We start from the raw sequence: 22,786 nt of genomic DNA on the forward strand, positions 1-22,786 counted from the left end.
GACCACACTTGGCTTTGTCTGCCGGTTCCTGCTGCTGTACCTTCTGTGATCAGTACTATTATTACTGCTAATAATTTATATTTTGATTATAGATTTACTTTGTTGGAGTAAAAATACTAATTAATACCATCAGTTCAGGGCATTCGCTGTCTTCAGTGAGCATGGCCTTTAAATAATGATGACGGTTTCTGAGCCTATGTAGTTCAGGGATTAGGACAAGGGCTTAGCAATCAGACAAGGTGGGGTAAGGCCTGGCTCTGCCACTCACGAGTCACTTCCGTGACTTTGGGTAAACTGTTTGATCTCTGTGTCTCAACCCCTTCACCTGCATTTGGGAGATAATAACAGACCCCAGGCTTATTTTGAGGATTACATGAGATAGTACATGAAGGGCTCTAGCCCAGAGTTTGTACCCAGTAAGGGTTCAGACAGCTATTATAATTTTGCTATAATAGCTGAATTTTGCCTGCAAGTCAAAACATGCTAAAAATTCAGCCAAATAGGTTTGTAATAAGGATCGAAGACTGAGAATACAACAGTCCAAAAAATAAATAAATAAAAAATAGAACTATGAGCCAGTAATTCCAGGTTATCGTTGCCTGATTGCCCTATGGCGAAAGCATTTGTTTCATAATACATCTCTCCACACACTACCAAACGGTGAGGTGTACATGTTTTGAATTCAGCCAAAATCTCATTATTATTGAAAATATTCCAGCTCAGCAGGTTTCACTTTAATACCAGTTGAACAATAACAGTGGTGGATGGAATGTGTCAGTGTAAAGCTGAATGATCGCTAACAGGCTGTAATTTGCTTTATGAAGTGTGTATTGTCACATACACAATTACTCGGTTTATATTTGTTGCTGCCAGTCCTCCAGTGTGTTAAAAATCCGGAATTTGTGCCTGTATGTGAAAATTAAGAAAGGTTAAAAATCTCAGCATTTTCAGAAAGAAAAAGAGAAGGAGAAGAATGCACACAGTAGATACCTCTTTCTCTTCTCTTCTTTCTTTTTTTTTCTTTCTTCTTTTTTTTTTTTCCCTTTTTTCCGGAGCTAGGATGATGCTACACGCTGCAGCTCGCCCTACTGGTCAAAATGAAAAACTGCATCACGAAGGACCATTTTCTTAAAGGAGGGAGGAGGTGGGTGGGGGGGGGGACCTTTTCGGTTGGCTCCGTTGGGTATTTTCCTGTCAGACCCACCACTGACAGTAGTTTATTTGAAAATATTATTAAGCTCTGCTGCCCTTTTGGTTGTTAGATTCTCAGGTTTCGCTGTAGCGATCATTTTATGAGCATCTAATCAATTTGGTCCCATTTCTGATCATTTAGACTCTGCAAATATTGCCTCTGAAGGTGTTTAAGAGATCTGTTATTCTTAGCATGGCTGCATAATCAGCAAACAGTATCCTAAACTAGAAAACTCAGACCCAATTTATTCTTTATCCATGTAAAGTCTAGTTGGACAACTTTTTAGAAGAATGATAAATGGAAACTTTCTTTACCTGGCTTATCATTTGTTCTATAGACTTAATGACATTCAGTAAGATTACACTCACTGCCGGGGCCTTGGGGGAAGAAGAGAATATTTATACATTGAGTTATGGATATATCTAGGAGGGAGAAAAGAGATGGGCAGGAAGTCAGACTGAATGGAACAGAGAAGAATTTGAGACCTTCACTCTACATGGATTAATCACAAGAACTAACCACGCAAGTCCAAATGGGTATTTAGAAATCGGTGAAGCCTCTAAGATGTTCTGTGGGAAACACCATACATTTTCTAATGCATGTGTATGTGCAAAATGGTGTGTAATTTATAACAGAAGTATGGACAGAACTTTAGCTTTGGTGTTGCTAATGTGCCCTGTAATAGGTGAGTCATATTTCACATGTATGGTCACATATGTGCCCAACATTTTTCTTTAGTAGGGGTGAGATTCAAAAACTTAGGTGAATAATAAAGAATAATAAACTGTCATTTCGCTAATCTCACTGCATTTCAGTTTTGGGAACTACATTACTATTAAATTGGCCCATGAAAATCTGGCCATATTAATGCTATCAAGCATGAAAACTAACTGGATTTGGATCGAGGAGCTTTATTTATAGCTTTTCAGTGAGGATTTATTAGTTTAAAGAGGGAGCTGGGTGTCTCAGGGGTTCTTAAATATTAGAGTAGGAAGTCCCGTGCTTCCCTCCAACAGCAATAACGATAACCAAAACTCCCCAAGATGACAGATGATTTTACATTTAATCCCACTTTCCTTGTATTAGCCAAAGACATGTGGTAAAATAACAGCAAGCCCTAGAAAGTTTCTAATCACACAGGTATAAACAGTTGGTTGTAGATGTGGCATCTTTCTAATATAGCTCACAATCAATTCGAGAAATAAAAGATGATGGCTTATACTAGCGTGAATAAAAATCACCAAGCTTTTACATACCAAATAAGCAAATGTGTTTACCTTTTATCTATTATTTGTTATTCCTATGTCTGTGCCTCTTCAAGTATTTAAATTGCATTCCATATTTTTCCATTTCTCTCATTTCTTTGGTAAACTTATTATGATGCCCTGTCTCTGTCTCTACATCATGCCTGCGAGTTCGGGAATAGATAGGTTTGCTGTGAGTCAAAAGAGTTACGAGGGGAACCTCATGGTTCATTTTTTTCCCTCCTCATCTTATTCAGAATTGAGTTAGTAAATGAAAGTTTTTTAGCAGTTTAATTCACTTCTCCATAAAGTTTATGAAGCAGCAACAGCTGGTTGAATCCGCGGCAGAAAAAAAAGCCAACTTGTAGTGGCCAAGCTATTGTTTCAGAATCAAGGAGGGGGAAACTCATTAACTGTTAATGAAAACATGGGGAATAAAAACAAATAGCACAGAAAACCCTGGCAAATAATTACCTTCCACCTGACACAAAGCTGCTTTAGCTTTCTGCTTCGAACCCTCAGAAATTCCCAACCTATCACTCTGTGGAGCATGAATGAAATCGAGTTTGACTCTCAGAAAAGAACAGTAGAAAAATCATCCCCTTATGGGCCCCTCAGCACTACTCAGTAGAGAGCCTGCCATTGACTATACTAAGGAGTGTATCTAGCGCCCGGTTCTTACGTTACTTCCGATGGAGGAGCCAATTACCAGCTAATAGCAGGTGAACCCTTGATATAGTTCCCCCAGATCTTGTTTAGAAATACAAAGAGAAAGGCTGAAGGTGGTGGATGTGATTAATGGAGATATGGTGGGTTAGAGTATATATGTGTTTAGAAATATATTGATTCTGAGCGAGGTGCGGTGGGAAGCGTGTCTCCAGTGGTCCAGAGAGAGGCACTGTAAGCAAATGGAGTTCCAGGCCCTAATTGTTGGGCTGCTGAGTGGAAATGTCTGTCACTATACAGTTCGTGATCATTTATGTTGCATCCCACTGGACCGCCGTCATGGGCACTCAAACGGCGACTGTCAGAGCTACCGAGGAGTCCGCGCGGTTATGTTTTAAGAGAAAAAAAAGATGCTCTAAACTTAAGCCAACCCCAAATGACCACGGTAATCGCCCGCTCTTCTATAAAACTTTTCACCCATGCATCTTGAGTGGCTGTAACCATTTCAATTACACGGGAGTGTCTATTTATCCAGCATTGGAGGCTAGTTCCTGCGTGAGCCCAAGGGAGCTGGGCCACTTGATATGACACTAAATACACTTATAACAACATTGTCATCATCGGGAACTAATTGTGCTTGAGCGTCAGGCGTGTTTTTAAGTGATTCCCCCACCACAGCCATCTGAAGCACCCACGGAGGTAGTCCTTCTTCATTGGTACTTATAGTCCGGCATGCGGCTGATAAATGCCCGCCTTAGGTAACTGTACTCAGAAGCCATAGGGACCCCTTGGAAGGGACGTTTCCACCTGACCCTAGAAAGTCAAATGGCAAATCCAGGCAGGTGACTTGTGTGAGACTTTTAAAAAGGGATGTTGTACATGCAACGTCGTGTCCTGGGTTGGAGCTGAACTAGAAAAGGGCCACTAACGGGAGGACTTGCAAAATGCCAATCGAATCTGCAGCTGAGTCGATAGCAATGAACCAATGTGAGTTTCTTAGGTTTTGGCAGATATTTGGGGAAGCTCGTTGAAGAGTATATGGAGGCTCTCCATATTATCCTTGCCACACTTACATAAACCTAAAATTATTCCAGAATAGAAAGTTTACTATAAAATACAACACAGGACTAGGGGTGGGGCTCAGTGGCAGAGTGCCCACCCAGAATGCCGGGGGTCCTCAGTTCTATCCCAAGCAGAGCAAAATCAATCAGTCAAACACACACACACACACACACACACACACACACACACACACACACACCACAAGCTAAGCATGGTGGTACATGCCTGTAATCTCAGTCCTTGGGAGACTGAGACAGTAGGAGTTTAGGTTCAAGGCCAGTCTCAGCAACTTAGCAAGACCCCATTTCAAAATAAAAGGGCTGGAGGTATAGTCTGAAGGTAGAATGCCCTGGGTTCAATCTCCTGTATAAAACGCACACGTGCGCGCACGCGCGCGCACACACACACACACACGACAAAACAAAAGCCATTCCTGGCCTGCATATTAAAAAAAAAAAATTTTAGAATGCTAGACTGTGGCCGGGCATGATGGCGCACGCTTGTAATCCCCGCGCTTGGGAGGCAGAGACAGGAGGGTCGCGCAGGTTCGAAGCCAGCCGCGCACGCTGGCTTAGGAGACCCTGTTTCCAAATAAAAATGTAAAAATAGGTCTAGGAGTGTGGCCCGGAGGTAGAAGGGCTTCCAGAAACCCCAGTTCCACCCCTCCCCCAAAAAAAGAATGCTAAACTGTGTGAGAGTAGTTTTCTGGGGGGAAAAGCAGAACACTGGATCCAGAATGATAGTTGATAAATCATGTCCAGTATATCTTTTTTTTTTTTTTAAAGGATTTTGATTTGGCTCAAAAGGAAGATTTCTTTCAACCTTCCTTCTCACTCTCAGGTTTCTAGCCAGGAAATCCATTTGCATCATGCCGGTAATTTAATTTCAGCAGATTTTTCAGTGATGTAAAATTTGAGTGTTTTAACCCTCTGTCCGGTATTTGAGAATTTTTCCAGCAATTATGGAAATTTGCACAGCGATGCTTTAAGCATAACTGTAAGTTTTGTAGCCTAATCGGCGAGCTAATGAAGGAGAGCATTGCTTCTGGCTTTACCCAACGACTGTTGTATGAGACCTAAATTTTTTTCTATAATAAAATCTACAGCTTATTTTTAAAGTCCTTTATCTGTTGGTGTCCTGTCCATTGTGAATATCTACCTACCACTGATCATCCGAAGGAGAGTCTACATATAGTCATCTAATCGATAGAAAGAGAAGGCTGCAGCCATTCTCTTTTTAAAGCATTTTATGTCCTCCCTATCCTTCTAGTTTAATTGTGGGAAATAAACCTTTAAAGTGAGGCAATACAGATTCTGTGTAGGCTGTTTGGCTTCACTGCTCCCCAGTTGAAATCCAGGGCCAAAACTGTACAATGTTTACTGAGATTAGCACTGGTGATTTCCTCTGGAAATTAGTATTTGAGATAATATTAAATTCAGTTGAAAATCCCTTTTTCATGCTTGCGAAATGAACTAAGCAGCTGTCGGTGTCCTTTTATCAGCCGCCTGTACCTCTGTTTGGGGGATTTTAAGGAAAGCCATTTGCGACACTTTCCTTTTCTTCCGGTTTCCGAATGAGCTAACATCTTCCGTCTGAACCTTTTAAAGTATCATAATCGCATCGGCCACTTCTACAAAATACAATTCGATGTAGGTTGAAAACACCCAAAAGGGATTAGCATTGTTTTAATTGCCTAATTCAGTATTGTATATACATTACCTTTTATCAAAGTCATTTTGCAGAGCAAATATTACCTTCTTAGGGCTTTTAGAATTCCTAAGAGGTTGGCTACACAGGCTGTAAACTAGAATTACAGAGAGAGAACTTTATTAAGGTTGCAAAACAAGTAGTGATTTAAATAGGAATAGAATCGAGCTGGGTCTAGGTTCTCTCCATCCTTACGTCTTTTTATTTTTCAGAGAAGGGTAGAATATTGACCTTGCTGTGTTATATTGTGTATACAGAGTTAACCCTTTGTGTTGTTTCTTCTATTTCATTTGGAAATATAAAGAGAAAGGGGCACTCGGGAGAGTAGTTAATGGAGACAGTGTATATATGAATATGAATTTCTGTAGCTACGTTTTCATTTTAAATGTGATGGAGAAATTCCTCTCTGTTGGCAAGAGGCCTCCCCTACTCCAAAGCTAACAAACAGTCCCTCAGTTCTGTTGACAGAGTTACTTGAGTGGAAAGTTTCCCAGACAGGTAAGTTGGTTCTTAAACTTAAGGCTCTGTTTCTCATCTGTTAATGGAGAGCCGCCATGTTCATCAAGTAAGAGATGTGTCCTCTTTGTGAACACCAGAGAAGATCTGAAAACACCTTTCTGAGGATGTCCAAAAGATGACCTGGCTTTCTTTCTTGTCCCTCAGGAGGAGACCCCGGACAGGACAGCTCTGATGAGAACCACAGTGGAACGCCTGGCCCGGCTCTCGCGTCAGACGCACACTTCCTGTCAGATTACCAGGAGGAGGGTGAGTGCCGTCCTCCGGGTGTGGGTATTGTGCCTTGCTTGCCTTTTGGCCTGCCATCTTTGCCTTTCCTCATTTGGTAGCCAGCTGCCTTCGGTGGGCTCTCTGTATTGGTAATCGCTAATTTGCAAAGAACAACTATTTGTTTCATTGCAGTGCTGAATGGGTAATTCAATACTCCTGCAGTTAATGTATTTAGGGAAACACTAATTCCATATTGGAGCAGGAAGACATCATTATTGATCTTTTCATAATAATGGTAGCTCCAAAGCTCGGAGGGCGTTTTAAGACTGCAGGGCCCAGTTGACCATTCTTTGGGATTTCTTAGCTTCGCCGCGGCAGGAGAATTGGAGCTTTTGTTTAATGATAATTGGATTGTTAATTTATTGTGGGTCACCTGAGACCTTCGAGCTCACGGTATCGTAAGGTATTATTTCACCTGTGCGCCTCGCATGCTCCTGATCGCGACGGTGTCGCTCCAGGGGAAGGGAAAGCCGCAGGACCGCAGTGCACATCTCCCCGGAGCATCGATTTGACTTGAATGTTTGGAGTTTGGCTGTTAGAAGCATGATGTTTATATTAAAATACAATGGTGTGTAGTTGTGACATGCAAAGTAGATGTGCAGTTTTTAAGATAAGATACACAAATATAAAGACCTGGCCCCGGTGGCTGCCAGCTTCTGGCTCAGGCTAGATTTCCTGAGGGTAGGAGACCGTGCGCCTCTTCTGGCATTTGGCCACTTGAGCAGAAGGTTTGATCCTCATGGATGTGTGTGGTTTTCTTTGAAGAATCTCCCTCACGCCTTTCTAGTGAGGGTTGGGAGAAGTAAGGCTGCTACCCAACTGAATATTAAATTGGGAACCTTATGAGCAACAAAGTTCATAATCTCCCTTTTCCTCTCTCTTTTTACTTTATTCACTAATTGCTGTATTTGCTCTTTTGATGAGTCATATTTCCTCCCTTTCATTAAATCAATAGCCTAAATGTCAGAACTATGGATTGAATCACACAGAAACATTTTAGTTTTTTTTTTTTGAGCTTTGTATATTAGAAAAATGAGTCAAACCCGTGTGTTGAAAACTGGGTGTTGTAATGTAAGTTCTATATTGGTTCAAGTATCCCACTAACAACATTGTTTGAATTGAAAGCTTAATAATTACCTTGGTGGCTGAGTAATAGTTGTAGAAAATTAACAGTGCAAAACACGAAGAAACCAACCTTTCTTTGGTTTTGATTAATCGAATGCTTGACAGAATCAGAACAATCGTGCCACAGTAACCCATAGGCCACTTATTTGATATCTTCAACTTTCCAAACGTAGTCGAGAACACAATAAGCCACAAAGGCCACATAGAAGTAGGTGCCTCCAAGTTCCTGTTTAACACTTATGCACCTCAAGCTCATGAGAACCCCTGAGACCTTCACCGGGGGCGCCCTCTTCTTACACATTTATAACTATTACCATGTCCTGGTTAATTAGTCCACAGTAGAATTTCAAATTATACAAAGGGGTACCGTAAAGACATCAGTTAACCGAGAATGTTGAGGGAAGAATCAGAAAAATAACTTAAGATTTTATTTAGAAAACAAAGTCTGTAAATAAAATATAGGCATCTTAAAAATCATAGCAGTCTGGGGCTATTTTGTATTGGAGAGATAAATGGCCAAAACTTTCTCCCAAAGGCTCAGTACTCAGATAACTTAAAACTTTTAAAGTTGGCATTTCACTGCACACTTAGTATGTTTTGTGTCTATGTTCTAAGTATTTCACTTTTTTTTTTCATTCTCAGAACAAACCTAAGAGGTAGATGCTAGGATTCTCCTAATTTCACAGATAAGGACACTGAGATTTAGGAAAGTGAACTTTACCTAAGATCACATGGTTAGTAAGTCAAAGCTCTAGGGTCTACACCTATGCAGCTTGAGCCTAGAAGCTCTGTTCTTTACCACTTGGTTGTTCTTACCACTATCCTTATCCAAAAAGATGGGCTCATATTCTAGATATTTGGGCTAAGACTATGCAAGTAGTCTGTTTAAAATAGTTTCATTAAAAATAGTTGAAATGTTAAAAAAAACTTTTACTGATGGGGCTGGGCAGTGAGTGGTACAGAACTTGTCTAGCCCTGGGTTCCATTACTATACTAGACACACACACACACACACACACACACACACACACACACACACACTGAAAGAAATTAACCTGTCTAGAAAATTCCAAAGTGGAAACTTTGTTCCATTAATGTTCCCCATTAGAGAGGAGCTAATGATATTTGTAATACTAAATTCTTAATAGACTTTTGTTTTTAGTTCTGTGCGTGAAAGTTAAGAGAATTCTTCTAAATGACATAGTCAGCGGTAGAGGTGGGACTAGGTCTACTTATGTCTTACAAACATGACTCTAGAATGATGTGGTGGTGTTTAAATAGGAGTATCTGTAAAGCTTTGAATCTAGAGCAGTGTCTAGGCGCTTGCTATGTCACAGGCACAAGAAATGTTTGCTTCCCTCCCCTGAAAAATTAAAGCGGTATACACTTCCTGTGAAGTTAAAGAGAGTTACAAAGCCGTTAAAAATTGAGACCACTATATATCCTATTTAATTTTATCATCCAGGGGATAGTAAGACTTGAAGCACTATGTATTCATTATTTTAGCAATATGTAGAGATTTCAAGGCAATAACAAGACCCTGTGTGAGCTGTGAGTGGGCTCTGCGGCGAGAAAGCCAACATGGCTCCTGTCTTCATGGACCCTGTGGTCTCATCGTGGGATCAGAGTAGACAGACAAGCAAATACAAAGTCAGTGTCTCCACTCACTGGCGAGATGGCGGAGGCAATCCTTCAGGAAGAAGGCACATGCTTTCATTTGTGTTGTAGTGACAGTTATTCCCGGCTTTTGGAATTTTATCTTTATTGGAAAATATGCAAATGGTTCAGTTCTGTTGTCTTCCACCTCCAGCTAGAATGGCATCCTAAAATGATAATTATAAATGGACACCTGGCCTGACCCATCTGCCCATCACTGAAGTAATGAGAAGCAATAACCATGGTGCATGTCGTCTTTGGAGCATGCCTTTGTGAAAACTACAAAGAGATCTAGAAGAATACAGAATCCTGGCCAGGTGCACAGCAAAAAAAAAAAAAAAAAAAAAAAAAAAAGAAAGCCAAGGTTACAGGCTAAACCAGGCATAAAAATGAGAGCTTGTTCCTACCTAATCACAATTCCTTCTCCTTCTCCTTTTCCTTTGTAAAAACCCACGATTCCCGGCCGAGCTATGTCCTATGGGGAGACACCCACAAGTGCATAGCCCCACCATCAGGACCAGAAGCTTGCCAACAAGTAGTAACGTAAAAACGCTTGCATTTCTAAACTAAAAGCACAGTTTGTACCACACCGAAGGCAAAACTTTCGCTGTAAAAAAACCAGTCAACTATAGAGCTCAAGGTCTGATTGATTTTAGTGTCCAAAATATATGATGGATTTTAATATGTCAGTGGACTTGTTTCATTAGTATAGTGAAGGAGCCCCATCTATATATTCCTTTTAAAAGGTGAGCTGGGAAACTGATGGCTCTATAAACAGAGAATAGTGACTCCTTCTGGAAGAGAGAAAATAAAGTTATTTTAGAAGAAACCAGTAGCCTGTAATAATGTATTATTTATTGTGTATTATTATATTATAATTAAAGAAAAGGAAGTAAATGGATATTAGGCAGATAAATCTGGAAAGAAATGAGAATGTATTTAGAACTTACTTTTACATCAGGATACAGAAGGTTAGAGACAACTCTTACTGTCCAGCAAAATAAGAAACAAATTGAAAAAGTAAAGGCTTGTGACAATCTTTGGAGAAGAATAATAATGAAGAACTGCACATACTGTTGTTGATAAACTTGTTATGCACTTGTTGACTTAAGAGAAATTGCAGACCTGCTCAGGTACCAAGAGGGACCATTTCTAACTCTGAGCCTTTCCTGAAGTACATTAAAAATCGTATGCAATATTCTGGGAATATCTATCACCAGTTTCTTACAGTATTCTTACAGTAGCACTTTTTTTTCTACTTTCACTATAACTCAGTTTTATTAAAATTATGAAGAAGCTGGGCATGGTGGTGCATGCATGTAATTCTAGTACTTGGGAGGCTGAAGCAGGAAGATGGAAGGTTTGACACCAGTCTCACTGACTTAGGAAGACTCAGCAACCTAGCAAGACCCTTTTTCAAAACAAAAAAATAAAAAATAAAAAGAGAGCTGGGGGTGTAGCTTGGAGGTAATTCATAATTCCCATTCCTGGGTTCGACCCCTAGTATAACACACACACACACACACACACACACACACACACACACACACACACTATAAATAACAGGGCCGAGAATGTAGTTCAGTGGTAGAGAACTTGCCTAGCACACATGGGTTCTTGGGTTTGATCCCATCACTAACACACACACACACACACACACACACACACACACACACACACACAATGAATAACAATAGAATAGACCTGCTTTTATTGATCATTGTAGGGCTTATTTACTTATTTTAGAATTTTATTGGTTCAATATAATTATATGTTATAGTGGGGTGGGGTGAGGAAGAAAACAAACCAAGAGATGTGTGCATATATGAAGGGTTTTAATTTTTTTAATTTTTTTTTGTGGTACTGGGGTTCCTGGAAGCCCTTCTACTTCCAGGCTACACTCCCAGACCTATTTTTACATTTTTATTTGGAAATAGGGTCTCCTAAGCCAGCGCGCACGGCTGGCTTCGAACCTGCGCGATCCTCCTGTCTCTGCCTCCCAAGCGCAGGGATTACAAGCGTGCGCCACCACACCCGGCTTTAATTTTTAATTAATTTATTTATTTAGTTTAAGGTACTGGGGGTGGAACCCAGATTCTTTTCTACCTCCGGGCTATACTCCCAGATCTATTTTATATTTTATTTGGAAACAGAGTCTCACTAAGTTGCTGAGAGCCTCACTAAGTAGCTGAGGCTGGCTTCGAACCTGCGTGATCCTCCTGTCTCAGCCTCCAAGCGTGGAGATTACAAGCGTGCGCCACCACGCCCGGCTGGGTTTTTATTTTTTAATAATAAGAAATTATTAGGTCTGAATGTATTTTAAATAAAACTACCTTAATGTTGTAAAAAGATAATGAAGGTTCCATTTATTGGTTAGATTTCTATGGCGGGAATTCAAATTTGTATTAAATTTTATTGTGCCAAAGTTAGAATCGTGATATCTGGGGGCCAAAAGGATGTTAAAATGGATTCTTTGTGTGTGTGTGTGTGTGTGTGTGTGTGCGCGCGCGCGCGCGTGCATTATCTCATTTAATTCTCTAATACATCCAGAGAAAAAAGAGCTATTACCCCCATTTTATAGGTAAGTAAACGAGGCTTAGAGAAATTAAGAGGCTTGGCCACGGGTAACACAGCATTCCACGTGAGGGACCGGGATCCCAGCAGATTCCAGAGCCACTGCCCTTGGACAGCTCTGCTCAGCTGCTGCTCAGCTCCCCACACTTCTGAGTCCAACTCCTCTCATTGATTTTCTCCCCTGAATATAATATTGATTTTAAATAAATGTATCTAGAACTAAAAATTATCCTCTACCTACTACCTACCAGCATCCCACAAAATCTGTAAGTGGTGTTTTGTTGTAATTCATAATTTTGATTCTAAATGTTTCATAATTTCTTTTATAAAATTCTTTCTAACCTATCTGTTACTTATTTATTTATTTATATTTATTTATTTTTTGCGGGTCTGGGGATGGAACTCAGGGGCATTAGACCTCTGAACTACACCCCCTGCCCTGTGTTTTATTCTTTATTTTGAAACTGGGTCTCACTGAGTTGCAGAGGGCCTAAGTAGTAGCTGAGGCTGTCTGCGAACCGCGATCCTCCGGTCTCAGCCTCCCGAATGCTGGGATGACAAGCGTGCGCCACCACGCCCGGCTCCTATGTGTTATTTAGAAGTATTTTTGTTTTGTTTTATTGTAGCTTGTAGGAATTGTCAAACCTGCTTCTATATTATTGACTTCTAGCTTTATTACATTATAATATGAGATCACAACCCATTTTATTTTGATTCTCTGGGCTTCATTGAGACTTTCTTTGTGGCCTAGTAATGGTCATTTCAGGTTTAAGTACTGTGTGGTCTCCTGAACTATTTATTGAAGACAATCTTACCTTTATGTTTTTAATATCTGTAAGTAGTATTCTTCAGATCTTTTATATCCTAGACTTTCTTTTTATCTGCTGAGAGAATTGTGTTATCTCCAGTTACAGTTGTAGATTTATGTTTCTGTGTTTTGTTGTTTTCAAGGTCTCATTATTAGATACTTATAGAAAGCTCTGTTTTAAAAGGCTTCCTTTTAACAAGCCGAAATCTTTTCCTTAGAACTTCCATTCATTAGATTAGTTTGCCATCTGAAGTCCTCCCTCCACCCCCATAGACTTTGTACTCAACAAGTATAAAGTGTAAAAGAAAAAAATTTGTTCACAAGACAGTTTGAGAAATCCATAGCTAAGACCCAATTTTAGTGTGTAAATTATATTGTTTCACAGAGTAAATAAACTGCACTTTACCATGTTGACTGAGGTATGTGAATTAATGATGCAGGGATTACAAGTAAATGACCTCATTGATCAGGATAAATCTTGGGTAAAATCCTGCTGACAGCTTGGGAGGGAAATGCGCATATTTTAAAGCTATTTTACTTGGAATGTTAGAAACTTACTGCAGGTTCAGTCATCAGTATCCTAGTACCAATAATACCTAGTATCCTAGTGTCAATAGAACCCTAGCAGATTGAAAGAATTAATAGCCTGAAAACAGTGAGCCACCTTCTTCCTTCTCATGGAGGGGGTCGGGACGATTACTTTCTTCATGTGACTTTAAAAAAAATGATATAAACTCTATGAACACATCGAGAGTTCTTAATTCCATTTTATCTGATAATATAAACGTAATAAAAACGACTCAAGGTAGGCTTTCTCCATATATAAGCTCTGCAAATAAGTATACCTGTGTGCATACATCCATTCCAACGAGCATTTATCTCATTTTATTTTTTATTCTTCAGACAATTGCCTTCATCTTTGTTCTTAGCTGCAAGATATATTTTTTCTTTAATAAAGGCACATGACTCCTGTCGACGCTAATGGAAGTTATATATGTGTGTTTTGAGGCTCACGCTGTGGAGAAACATAAAACTTGTTTCCATGTCTGTGTTTGGTGGGGGCCAAGAACGAGGTCTACGGTAACATGCCCACTCACGAGCACGGTGGATTCAGGTGAGTCCATCTCATCTCCGATCACTGGGAGGAAGTCAGGGCTCCGTGTTGAGTTAACTGTGGTAAGGGCAAGTAAACTGTCACTCAGGATTGCGGTGGCCTCCTTCATGAAGATAAATGCCTTATTAGACATCATGTCGTTTATAGAGTCTGGTATAAATCACAGATGAAGATGACAAACTAGGCTTCAAAGTTGACAGTAATTTATAGAACTTAAACAAATGATCGCCAAGGATTATGCATGTTTTGTGAAGAATTAAAAAACAATAACAATTATCTGTCTATGAATGGTCCATTTTTCATGCCTTAACCCCCCCCCCATGCTGCTGCGGGTACGTGTTTAAACTCTAACCCCGTGTCCAGTGCCCAGTGAAACACTCTCCCGCGTGTGGGTTGCTGGATGTCTCCCACGACGCGTCTTTCATGAAGACAAAATTCTTGCAAATTTTGCCCAAGTTTCTACCAAAAGTCCTGGCATGTTAGAGCTGGAAGAGACTGGGCAATCACCTAATCTAGTCTCTGTGGCAGAGGAAACCTAATTATAAAGATGCCAAGTGTCTCGGTCCTATAGCCAGTGAGAGACAGAGCCAGGACCACACCCAATGCCACCTCTGCGGAACAGCCTCTGCCAGACCATGCTGCCCAGCTCCCTCCCCGCCCGCCTCAGCTCCTCTGAGACCTCCCCCTGGATTTTACTCCATTTCTTGCAAGCTTCAGGCAAGTTCTTCAGACACATGTGTCTCTCTTGTCTGTTCTTATCCTTTTCCCAGGATGATTTGGGAGCAGCGCAATTTAGAAAGAAGTTTAAGTCCCTATAAATGCTAGCAATTATAATTACTAATAACTTACAAGAAGTCCCAGAATTGATTTGACATCGAGCTAATAAGTTATCTTTTTTTTTTTTTTGGCCTTTTGGTCCATGCTATGGATTTTAATATACTGCTAATGAAGAGTTAGTTATTGAATATCTATATTGAGTGCCCTTATTCAATCACAAGTTTAGTTGCTGTGTGGAAGAGACACAAGAGAAGTAAGATATGACCCCTTTCCTTAGTGAGGAAATAATCTAGTCGAAGAGAGCATAGTTAGACACCTTCACAACAAAGCATGTTGTGTATAATTAAGTGGTGATGATTGGGGACAGAGTTTGCAGAAAAGACCAATTGGCTGGACTTTCAGTCATTTGAAAGAAATTTAAAATAATATTTGACCTGGCTTCTGGCCAAAGTGTTTTTGGAAGTCTTTTCCGGATGGGGAGTATGCGTAAAGGTCCATTCTTTGAAAAGGCCAAACATTTATTCAGCTTCCACTATAATTAGTGGTGAAATATCAGTGGCAGCTTCTAAGTGCCACGAGTTGATTTTTGAATGAGTGACTTGGCAGATGAGATTAAGCTTTTATACATAAAGCGTATTCTTTAAGTATTCTTTGTTTCTCTCCAAATTCGAAACTAGCTGACGAGTTGAACGGCAATATATTCTGGTAGATGATTGTTGAAGATGTCAGTGTGGTCATTTTAGTTGTGGCAAAGTGATATGCAGTGTTTTGATTGTCAGCGCAATATATACGCACATATGTGACTGATACATGTCAGTCAAAAGCAGGGAGGGAGATGTCTTTGAATGCTGTACACTGGAAAATCTTCTTATATACCATGCTCAATGGCCTTGTTCTTAGATTCTGTAAATATATTAAAACAAAATATAGTTTTTGCTTTGAACAGTGACTCAACCCAACGTTGGCTGTTTTACCTAGGGCAATTGTGTCTAAAGTTATAGACTTCTGGATTCTTGGTATGATTTTAAACACTAGCCTGTCCTTCCCCAAGTTCCAAACTCGTCGATCATTTTTTACCTTAAATTTGAAAGAATTTTGCGTGAGCACAAAATAACTCAGGAGTCATATATACATATGTATACTTGATGTATATCTTCAATTCTTCATGCTTTGGTAATTTTTGTCTTTCTACTAGTCATAAATTCTTTTGGCCCAAGACAGAACTCTGGCTTTTCAAGTAAAAAAATAAATGTAGTAATGCTGTTCAAAATAATGCACAATAGAAATGAATGAGCTTTAAAATTTACTTATTTTATCTATTCATTTCTATTGATTAGATGAATTTTAATACATAGAACTATGTAAATAAGCCACAGCTATTTTACACATTAAAATGATGACAAAATAATGCTCAAGTACCTGTTATTCTACATATGGCCTACTGAGGAAGATTGCTGAATTCACAACATTGTTACATTTCTGTTATTTATTTATTCATTCATTTATTTATTCATTTATTTATTTATTTTGGTGGTACTGGGGATGGAACCCAGGGGCCTTTACCTCCGGGCTATACTCCCAGACCTATTTTATATTTTATTTGGAAACAGGGTGTCTTAAGCCAGCTGAGGCTGGCTTTGAACCTGCGCGATCCTCCTGTCTCAGCCTCCCAAGCACAGGGATTACAAGCGTGCGCCACCACGCCTGGCTACATTTCTGTTTTAGACTACCCTTCTGACTTTAGTGGCAGCCTTCTTTTACACTAAATTCCAAGTGGTTTCAGCCTTCTTTTACATTAAATTCTAAGTGGCTTAAGCCCAGCTATTCTAGTCTTCCAGGAAAGAGGGCTTATACAGAATAGGTTTCCTGGCTTATAAAAAGATTTGGATTTATAGGGGAATTGTTCCTTTATAAAAAGTTTTCAGTTTTATAAAAAGCCTTTCTCCAACTTGCAGGCTGATTTTTATAAACAGAATACAGCTTATACAATATAGTATTTTTTCATGAAATACTGTGCAAAGTAGGCATAATTTTATAATTACATTATTTTACAATAACACCTCAGGTTTAATTTTATTAATAAAACACAGAGTTAACTGAGATTATGAACTCTCCTCTCCACAAATGATCATTATCATCCCTGAAAGACATCTGTGAATGCCCAAGAACACAGTGAGGCCTAGAGACTGTCAGAGCCTAGGAAAAAAATTACTTGAGTTATCTAATCTAGCCCTTCTAATGAATTCACATCATTCTTACTAATATCTCATTTCATTAATTATCAAATATAGCGATTATGCCTTGGACTCTTCCTTTGTAGGATATCTTTCCCGCCCAACTATTAGGACTAATTTATTCTTCATGTCTAACCTAAACTTTTCCTTCCTTAGTTTCAGGCCATTGCTCTTTCCTCTACCATCTTCTGAGACTGAATAATTCCCCTAATTCATTTATATTGTTACCTTTAGAAGGTATTAAAGACCGAACATTTATCCCCAGAGTCTTCACTTTTCCAAACTACATAAATTTCAGTTCTCTTAATCCTTACCTTTCTCTGCCCCTGTCATCCTCTCTAGTCCTTGGGTATTTTATCACATTCCTTGGTATTTTCCATTCCATGGGGATCACCTAACCAAGCTCGCTGTTTTTGCAGCGGCAGGGCACTAAAGAGTAAACTCTTACGTGAACCACTAGAAGATGCCTGAGTGTTTCCTTGACGCCGGCCTCGGTGCTCATCTGGTGAGCACGCTCGTGGAGTGCTTGCTTTGGCATATGTTGGAATATATGTGTATTTTAATGCCTTAATGTATTATGGCCTGTTGTAATTGAATGTCTATAAAGTAGCTGTTAAAAGGGTTTTATGGACGTGGGAAGAGAACAGAATTCTCTAGCCCCCTCTTGTGGTAAAATATAATACTGCGGGAATTAAAACCATATATATGGAGATATATATAGTTTTATAATTCATGTATATTATATATTTATTATATATATAAATATATATGTGTATTATATATAAAGTTATATATATGTATTTGTGTATTTAATGTGAATATATATATTCACATTACGTACATGCCCAGATATGAGAAATTTTTATTCTTTTATTTTATTAATTACTTAAAACCTCTAAAATATTATCTTATTACAAACATGATTTCAGCACGTTTTTTATTGCACAGGTTAGGAGGAGGACAAATAAAACACTATCTCCAGTGTTTTATATTCTTAAATAAATAAACACAATGGGGCTTCGATATGACTCTAAACCAAATTTACCAATACTTTCTACTTTGTCAATGATAAAGGGCGATTGGCATTTCTCACAGATTTAACCAGATCCACTGTTATCTCTATGACATACTACGTTCATGAGTTTTACAGTTCTTTGCTGTAGCAGTCCTTCATAGCAGACATGTTTTAGATATTCACAGAGTCCTAGTAGACGTCACATCACCGAAGGGGAGGTGGAACTCGTGTGGGGAAAAGTTAATGTGTGTTGTCTGGGGAATGCAGTTCTGCAGGTAGGCTGGAATTATATTTGCTTTTAGGAGACCACGAACAGTCGCACTCTGCTTTGGAACAGTTCATATCTAGACAAGAACCAGTGGAAAGTCGCTATTAATGTGCTTTACGTGGCAAGGCAGGAAAGTAAAAAGATGACCACTAGACACTACCCTAAGTTTGTTTTGTTTTGTTTTGTTTTAGACTTCCTGGAAAAAAAACTTGTATAATTAAGGTAGATCGCCTTTAAGTTCAAATGACATTCTAATGAAAAGATGGAGTCCTATTTTAGTAATTCTGGGACTATAGAAGTCAATTTGAGACCATGCTTTTTTACAATTAAATACTGCTTTTTGTCCTGAAAAGAGAATATATTAACTATTACATGAAATGGGAAATTTCCAAAGAAGAATGACGCAGCAGAAAAAAATAACAAGGGGTTGGCTGCAGGTAAAATAAGTGAGAACATACAGTGATTACATATTAAATTCAAAACTGGCGATTCTGACTAATTTCCCCTTTTCTCTCTCCTACTTGAAGAAATGATAATTATTTTTAAATGTAGAAATCAATTTACTCTTACTGAATAATGTGTACCTCCCTTAAGTCATGCGAATAAAAATTTAATCTCAGCTATTTATTTTTAGTATCGACATTCCTATGAGCACCAGAAGACAAAATTTAACAAACCTACAAATGAAACCTCTTAATAACATTTATAGACCTTCATAGAAATAATCTAATTCTTATACTTTAAAAATTTAATGTAACATATTTGATTTATCTATCAGGCAATCTTACTCACTTCAGTTTCTGGATCTGTGTCAAGTTTTTCAGATACCTCCTGGGTCTGATTTTTGCTTCCTTGAAAGGCAGTACTTCTCATGAGATAGACAAAATTGTGGATCTCCCTAAAAACTTTAGAACATTACTATCTGAGCAGAGAAGCAGAAAATAGTCCTTATAACGTTATACCTGGGATATTTACTACCATGTATATTTCAGTTGGTTTGGTGGCCAACTTTGACTATGGATTTTAACTTACTTATATGTGTTTTCACAAAGCTCTCTGAAGCACAGCTTTCTTCCTTTAGAGATCTGTCTTTACTTGACTATTGGGAAAAGGTTTACTCTGGAATGCTTATTTTTAAATAAGATTTATTACTCCACTTAAGATTGTGCGTGCTTTTTAACATTAAAATTAGGTAAATTGTAATGTCCACTTGCTTGGATAATTACAGTTAATAAAAGTTTGTTATAAAAATGTTTGCAAAAGTTTCACTTTTGTAGCCATAAGGAAGTGTCAGGGTCTGTTGTGAGTTCTTACTGAATATGCTATTATAAGTAATAATTATTTTCTATCATCACTGAAGCTGAAAGCATGGCAGTTTATTTCTACCTTTCTTATTTTATTGTTTTATATGTACAAATGTCCTCATCTATAAAGCCAAGGGTCTTTCTGAATTTTCCCAAGAAGCAACAGGAAACTCCAAAGAGCTCTTCATGTGGAATCTTTTACAGATTTGCATCTTCAAAAATAACAAATTTATTTCACTTAGACAGAATTCCATTTTAGGCATTTTTGCCCTAATTTGGATTTGTTAAAATTTCATATTTGTTTGAGATGAGACATATTAAATGAAGCCAAATGTGAACAATTTTCTACTGCTTATAAATTTGTTCCATGGGGAAAAAAATCTTTGGATTGTAATATAATTTTTTAACTCTAACTATATTGATTTATTTAGGGATACTTCAATCAGTGTTAAGAGGCAATGCACACAGCTTCTTCTGAAAACATTTTCCAGCTGTGTAAGAAGACCCAGCTTTGTCTGAGAAAGTGTTTGCAAAACTAATGACTTTGCCTATCAGATGCAAAGAAATTTAGAACAAATGCTAGCAAAGTTGATATTAATCCCAGTTCAGTTAGGAAGGCCAGGCTTCTTCTACACCAAGGGGACTAGCTTGTGAGGGACCATTCATTATCAACTCTTACAGGTTTATATTTTCTTGTATCCAAAGCTGGCCTCCCTGCAGCATCTTTTTTTGGTTGCTTCTTACATTCTTTCTTAAATTCTCACAGCTTCTCGTTACTTTTGTTGTTAAGAAGTTAGTTAAGGGGAAAAAAGCTGGGGTCGTACAGGTGGTGGTCTCGTGAATTCTGGCAGTTGGGTCAGTGATCGTAGCACACTTTGCCGCAGTTCACTTATGATCGTTACAGCGTGACACGCTTCTATTGAAATGATGACTGTTAGGGTCTGGAACACCGCAGAGGACGCGCGGAGATCCTGACCCGGTGCTGTGAAAGCCACAGCCTAGGGGAAAAGTTTTCCAACTTTACTTTTCTTATATAGAATAAGCAAAAATGAAGTCCTGTCTGATTTAGTTATAATGTTCTTCAAACTCTTAGGTTATCACTCATAATAATTCTAACATATTATGTTTCTCAGTCTAAGTGATATAAGAGCATGCTGGGTATGATTTTCAATATATGGCAAAAGTGTAAAATTAAGAAAAGATTTCTATAAAAATTTTTGCACACTCTGCTAAATGAGTTATTGAAATTCCAATAAAGACTTTTTAAAAAAAATAAAAAGCAGTATGGGTTTTATTTTTCCCTCAATCCTTTCAGCTCTCATAAATGTCTCTGTGAAAGCTATATCTGTAGAGTTAGAAAAGAATATATTCTATAATATTTACCCGATCAGGAAAATTTTTAAAACGTAGCATCTTGATGTGAGATATTGACTGAGGTGGGCTGGCAGTTTTACTGGCCTGGCAGATGCAGCGAGTTCATAGTAAATCCATGTGGTAAAAGATCCCTGAGAAGTTTTTGATTAAGAAACTTTTACTATCCTTTTAAGATGAAATATATTGGTCATTTTTAAATGATAAAGCAGATATTTTATGTTATTGTCTGCATCTCAGTTCTTGAAATATATATTTAATAAGTTTGTGATATGAAAGTTCCCTGGATTTCTAAGAGACTAACTTAAATTATAAGTTTATCATCTACCAGGTCCAGAGAGCATGTAAAGAGAAATGGTAAAAGTGAGCCTACTCAGCAAAAAATAAGGATAAGAGCTTACATTTGAAACCGGAAAGTTTGCATTCAGAGAAGAGTTAATGCTGCTATTGTTTTATAAATGTTATCAGTGACTTAAAACCATAATAATATAACAAACTTATGCTGAATAGTGAAAATGAAGAAAAAAATTTAAATATAATTTAAAAATTTTTAAAGCATTTTTAAATAGTTAAATCATGAGGTAGTTTTAAAAAATACGTTACAAGTTGTATTTCTACTTAGTGTTGGAGAGAGCAACGATCAATGTAGAACATAATATATAGAGATGAGACCAAATAGTAAACAAGATTTTCTTGGGGAGATGAATATAGAAATGATACTTTACATAACAGTTAATTATTAAAGTTTATAATTTAGTTCAGTGCATGGGTTTAGCCATGCGATACCTGGGTTCCATCGCCAGCATCACCTCACCAAAAAAAAAAAAAAATTTATTGAGTATTTTTAAAGCTATGTTGGCTACCTCAAAAAGCTGTATACTCAACACCTATATTGTTCACTTCCTTAAATGTTTTATTTAGGAGCTTATTAGTAAAAAAAAAAATTATTCTGGAATTTTGCATAAAAGCTAGTGCCTAACCCAATTAGGGATTTTCAAGTCTTACAAAATTATTTTAAAACTTTTTTTTTAAGTGAGATGAGAGCAGAGGTGAAGAGCTCTGTGTCTCAGATAGATTTCTAGTTGTTGTTGAAGAATAGCTATGTGCCTATATCCTCTGCCAAATCAAACTTAATTTAAAAAAAAAATCCCACAATACCATAGTAACAAAAACTGCCTCTTAACTTGCGGGGACCTCACGCTCTTCTCCACAATTTCAGGAGAAGCAGCTGAAACAATCGGCATCATTCTTCACTTAGATAATGCCTTCTCTGCAGCTAATAGCTCCTTGTTCATCAAGGAAACGAATGTGTGCGGAGGTGACACGTTCTTCACCCACTGCTCTTTGTTCTAGGGTCCCTCCGACTGATTAGATCAGCTTCAGCACTGACAAATGTCCCCCCAAACTTTAACACTATGTTAAGCTGAGTTATGAGGTTTTAAGCTTACACTCCTCTGGCTGAAGGTTGATTGTCTGTGAGAGATAAAGGAATCGTGCTCCCCGATAACAAAATCCTTGCCATGGGCTCATCCTGGTGACTGAACTGAAAGCTCTTTATTTGGTCCTTTGGTCACTCTTTTTTGTTTGTTTGTTTGTTTTGTTTTTTTCTGTTTTGTTTTGTTTTTCCTGACCAACTACTAAGTTGGTGATTCACCACTCTCTACCCCTTCGCCCAAAGATATTTTAGGGAGACGCAAGTGTTCTAGGAGTTGACAGAATGGAGCGACTCAAGCGAGGAGTGCGACTCCTTGGGACGGCCAGTCCTTGGGGGTGTGCCAACCATTAGAAGCAAGAGGAGCTCAGTTCTCATCTTTGCCCTTCTCCTGGTGGCGCCAATGCGTAAAAAGGTCTGAGTTTGTAAAAACGCTTCCACAGTCCTTCCT

General features: G+C 38.4%; 1 protein-coding gene across 1 annotated transcript in view; it reads left to right on the plus strand.

Moving 5' to 3' along the window:
* Positions 1-22,786, plus strand: part of SKAP1 (src kinase associated phosphoprotein 1) — a gene marked incomplete at both ends in the record, with an annotated part of 332,420 nt that overhangs the window by 75,765 nt on the left and 233,869 nt on the right. The window contains one exon of the mRNA XM_080713532.1: positions 6,535-6,636. Coding sequence (XP_080569658.1) covers positions 6,535-6,636 — 102 coding nt within the window. The remainder of the gene's footprint in view (positions 1-6,534; positions 6,637-22,786) is intronic.

The sequence above is a fragment of the Muscardinus avellanarius genome (genome assembly GCF_963383645.1).
Source record: "Muscardinus avellanarius genome assembly, chromosome: 16".
In the NCBI taxonomy this organism is placed as follows: Eukaryota; Metazoa; Chordata; class Mammalia; order Rodentia; family Gliridae; genus Muscardinus; species Muscardinus avellanarius.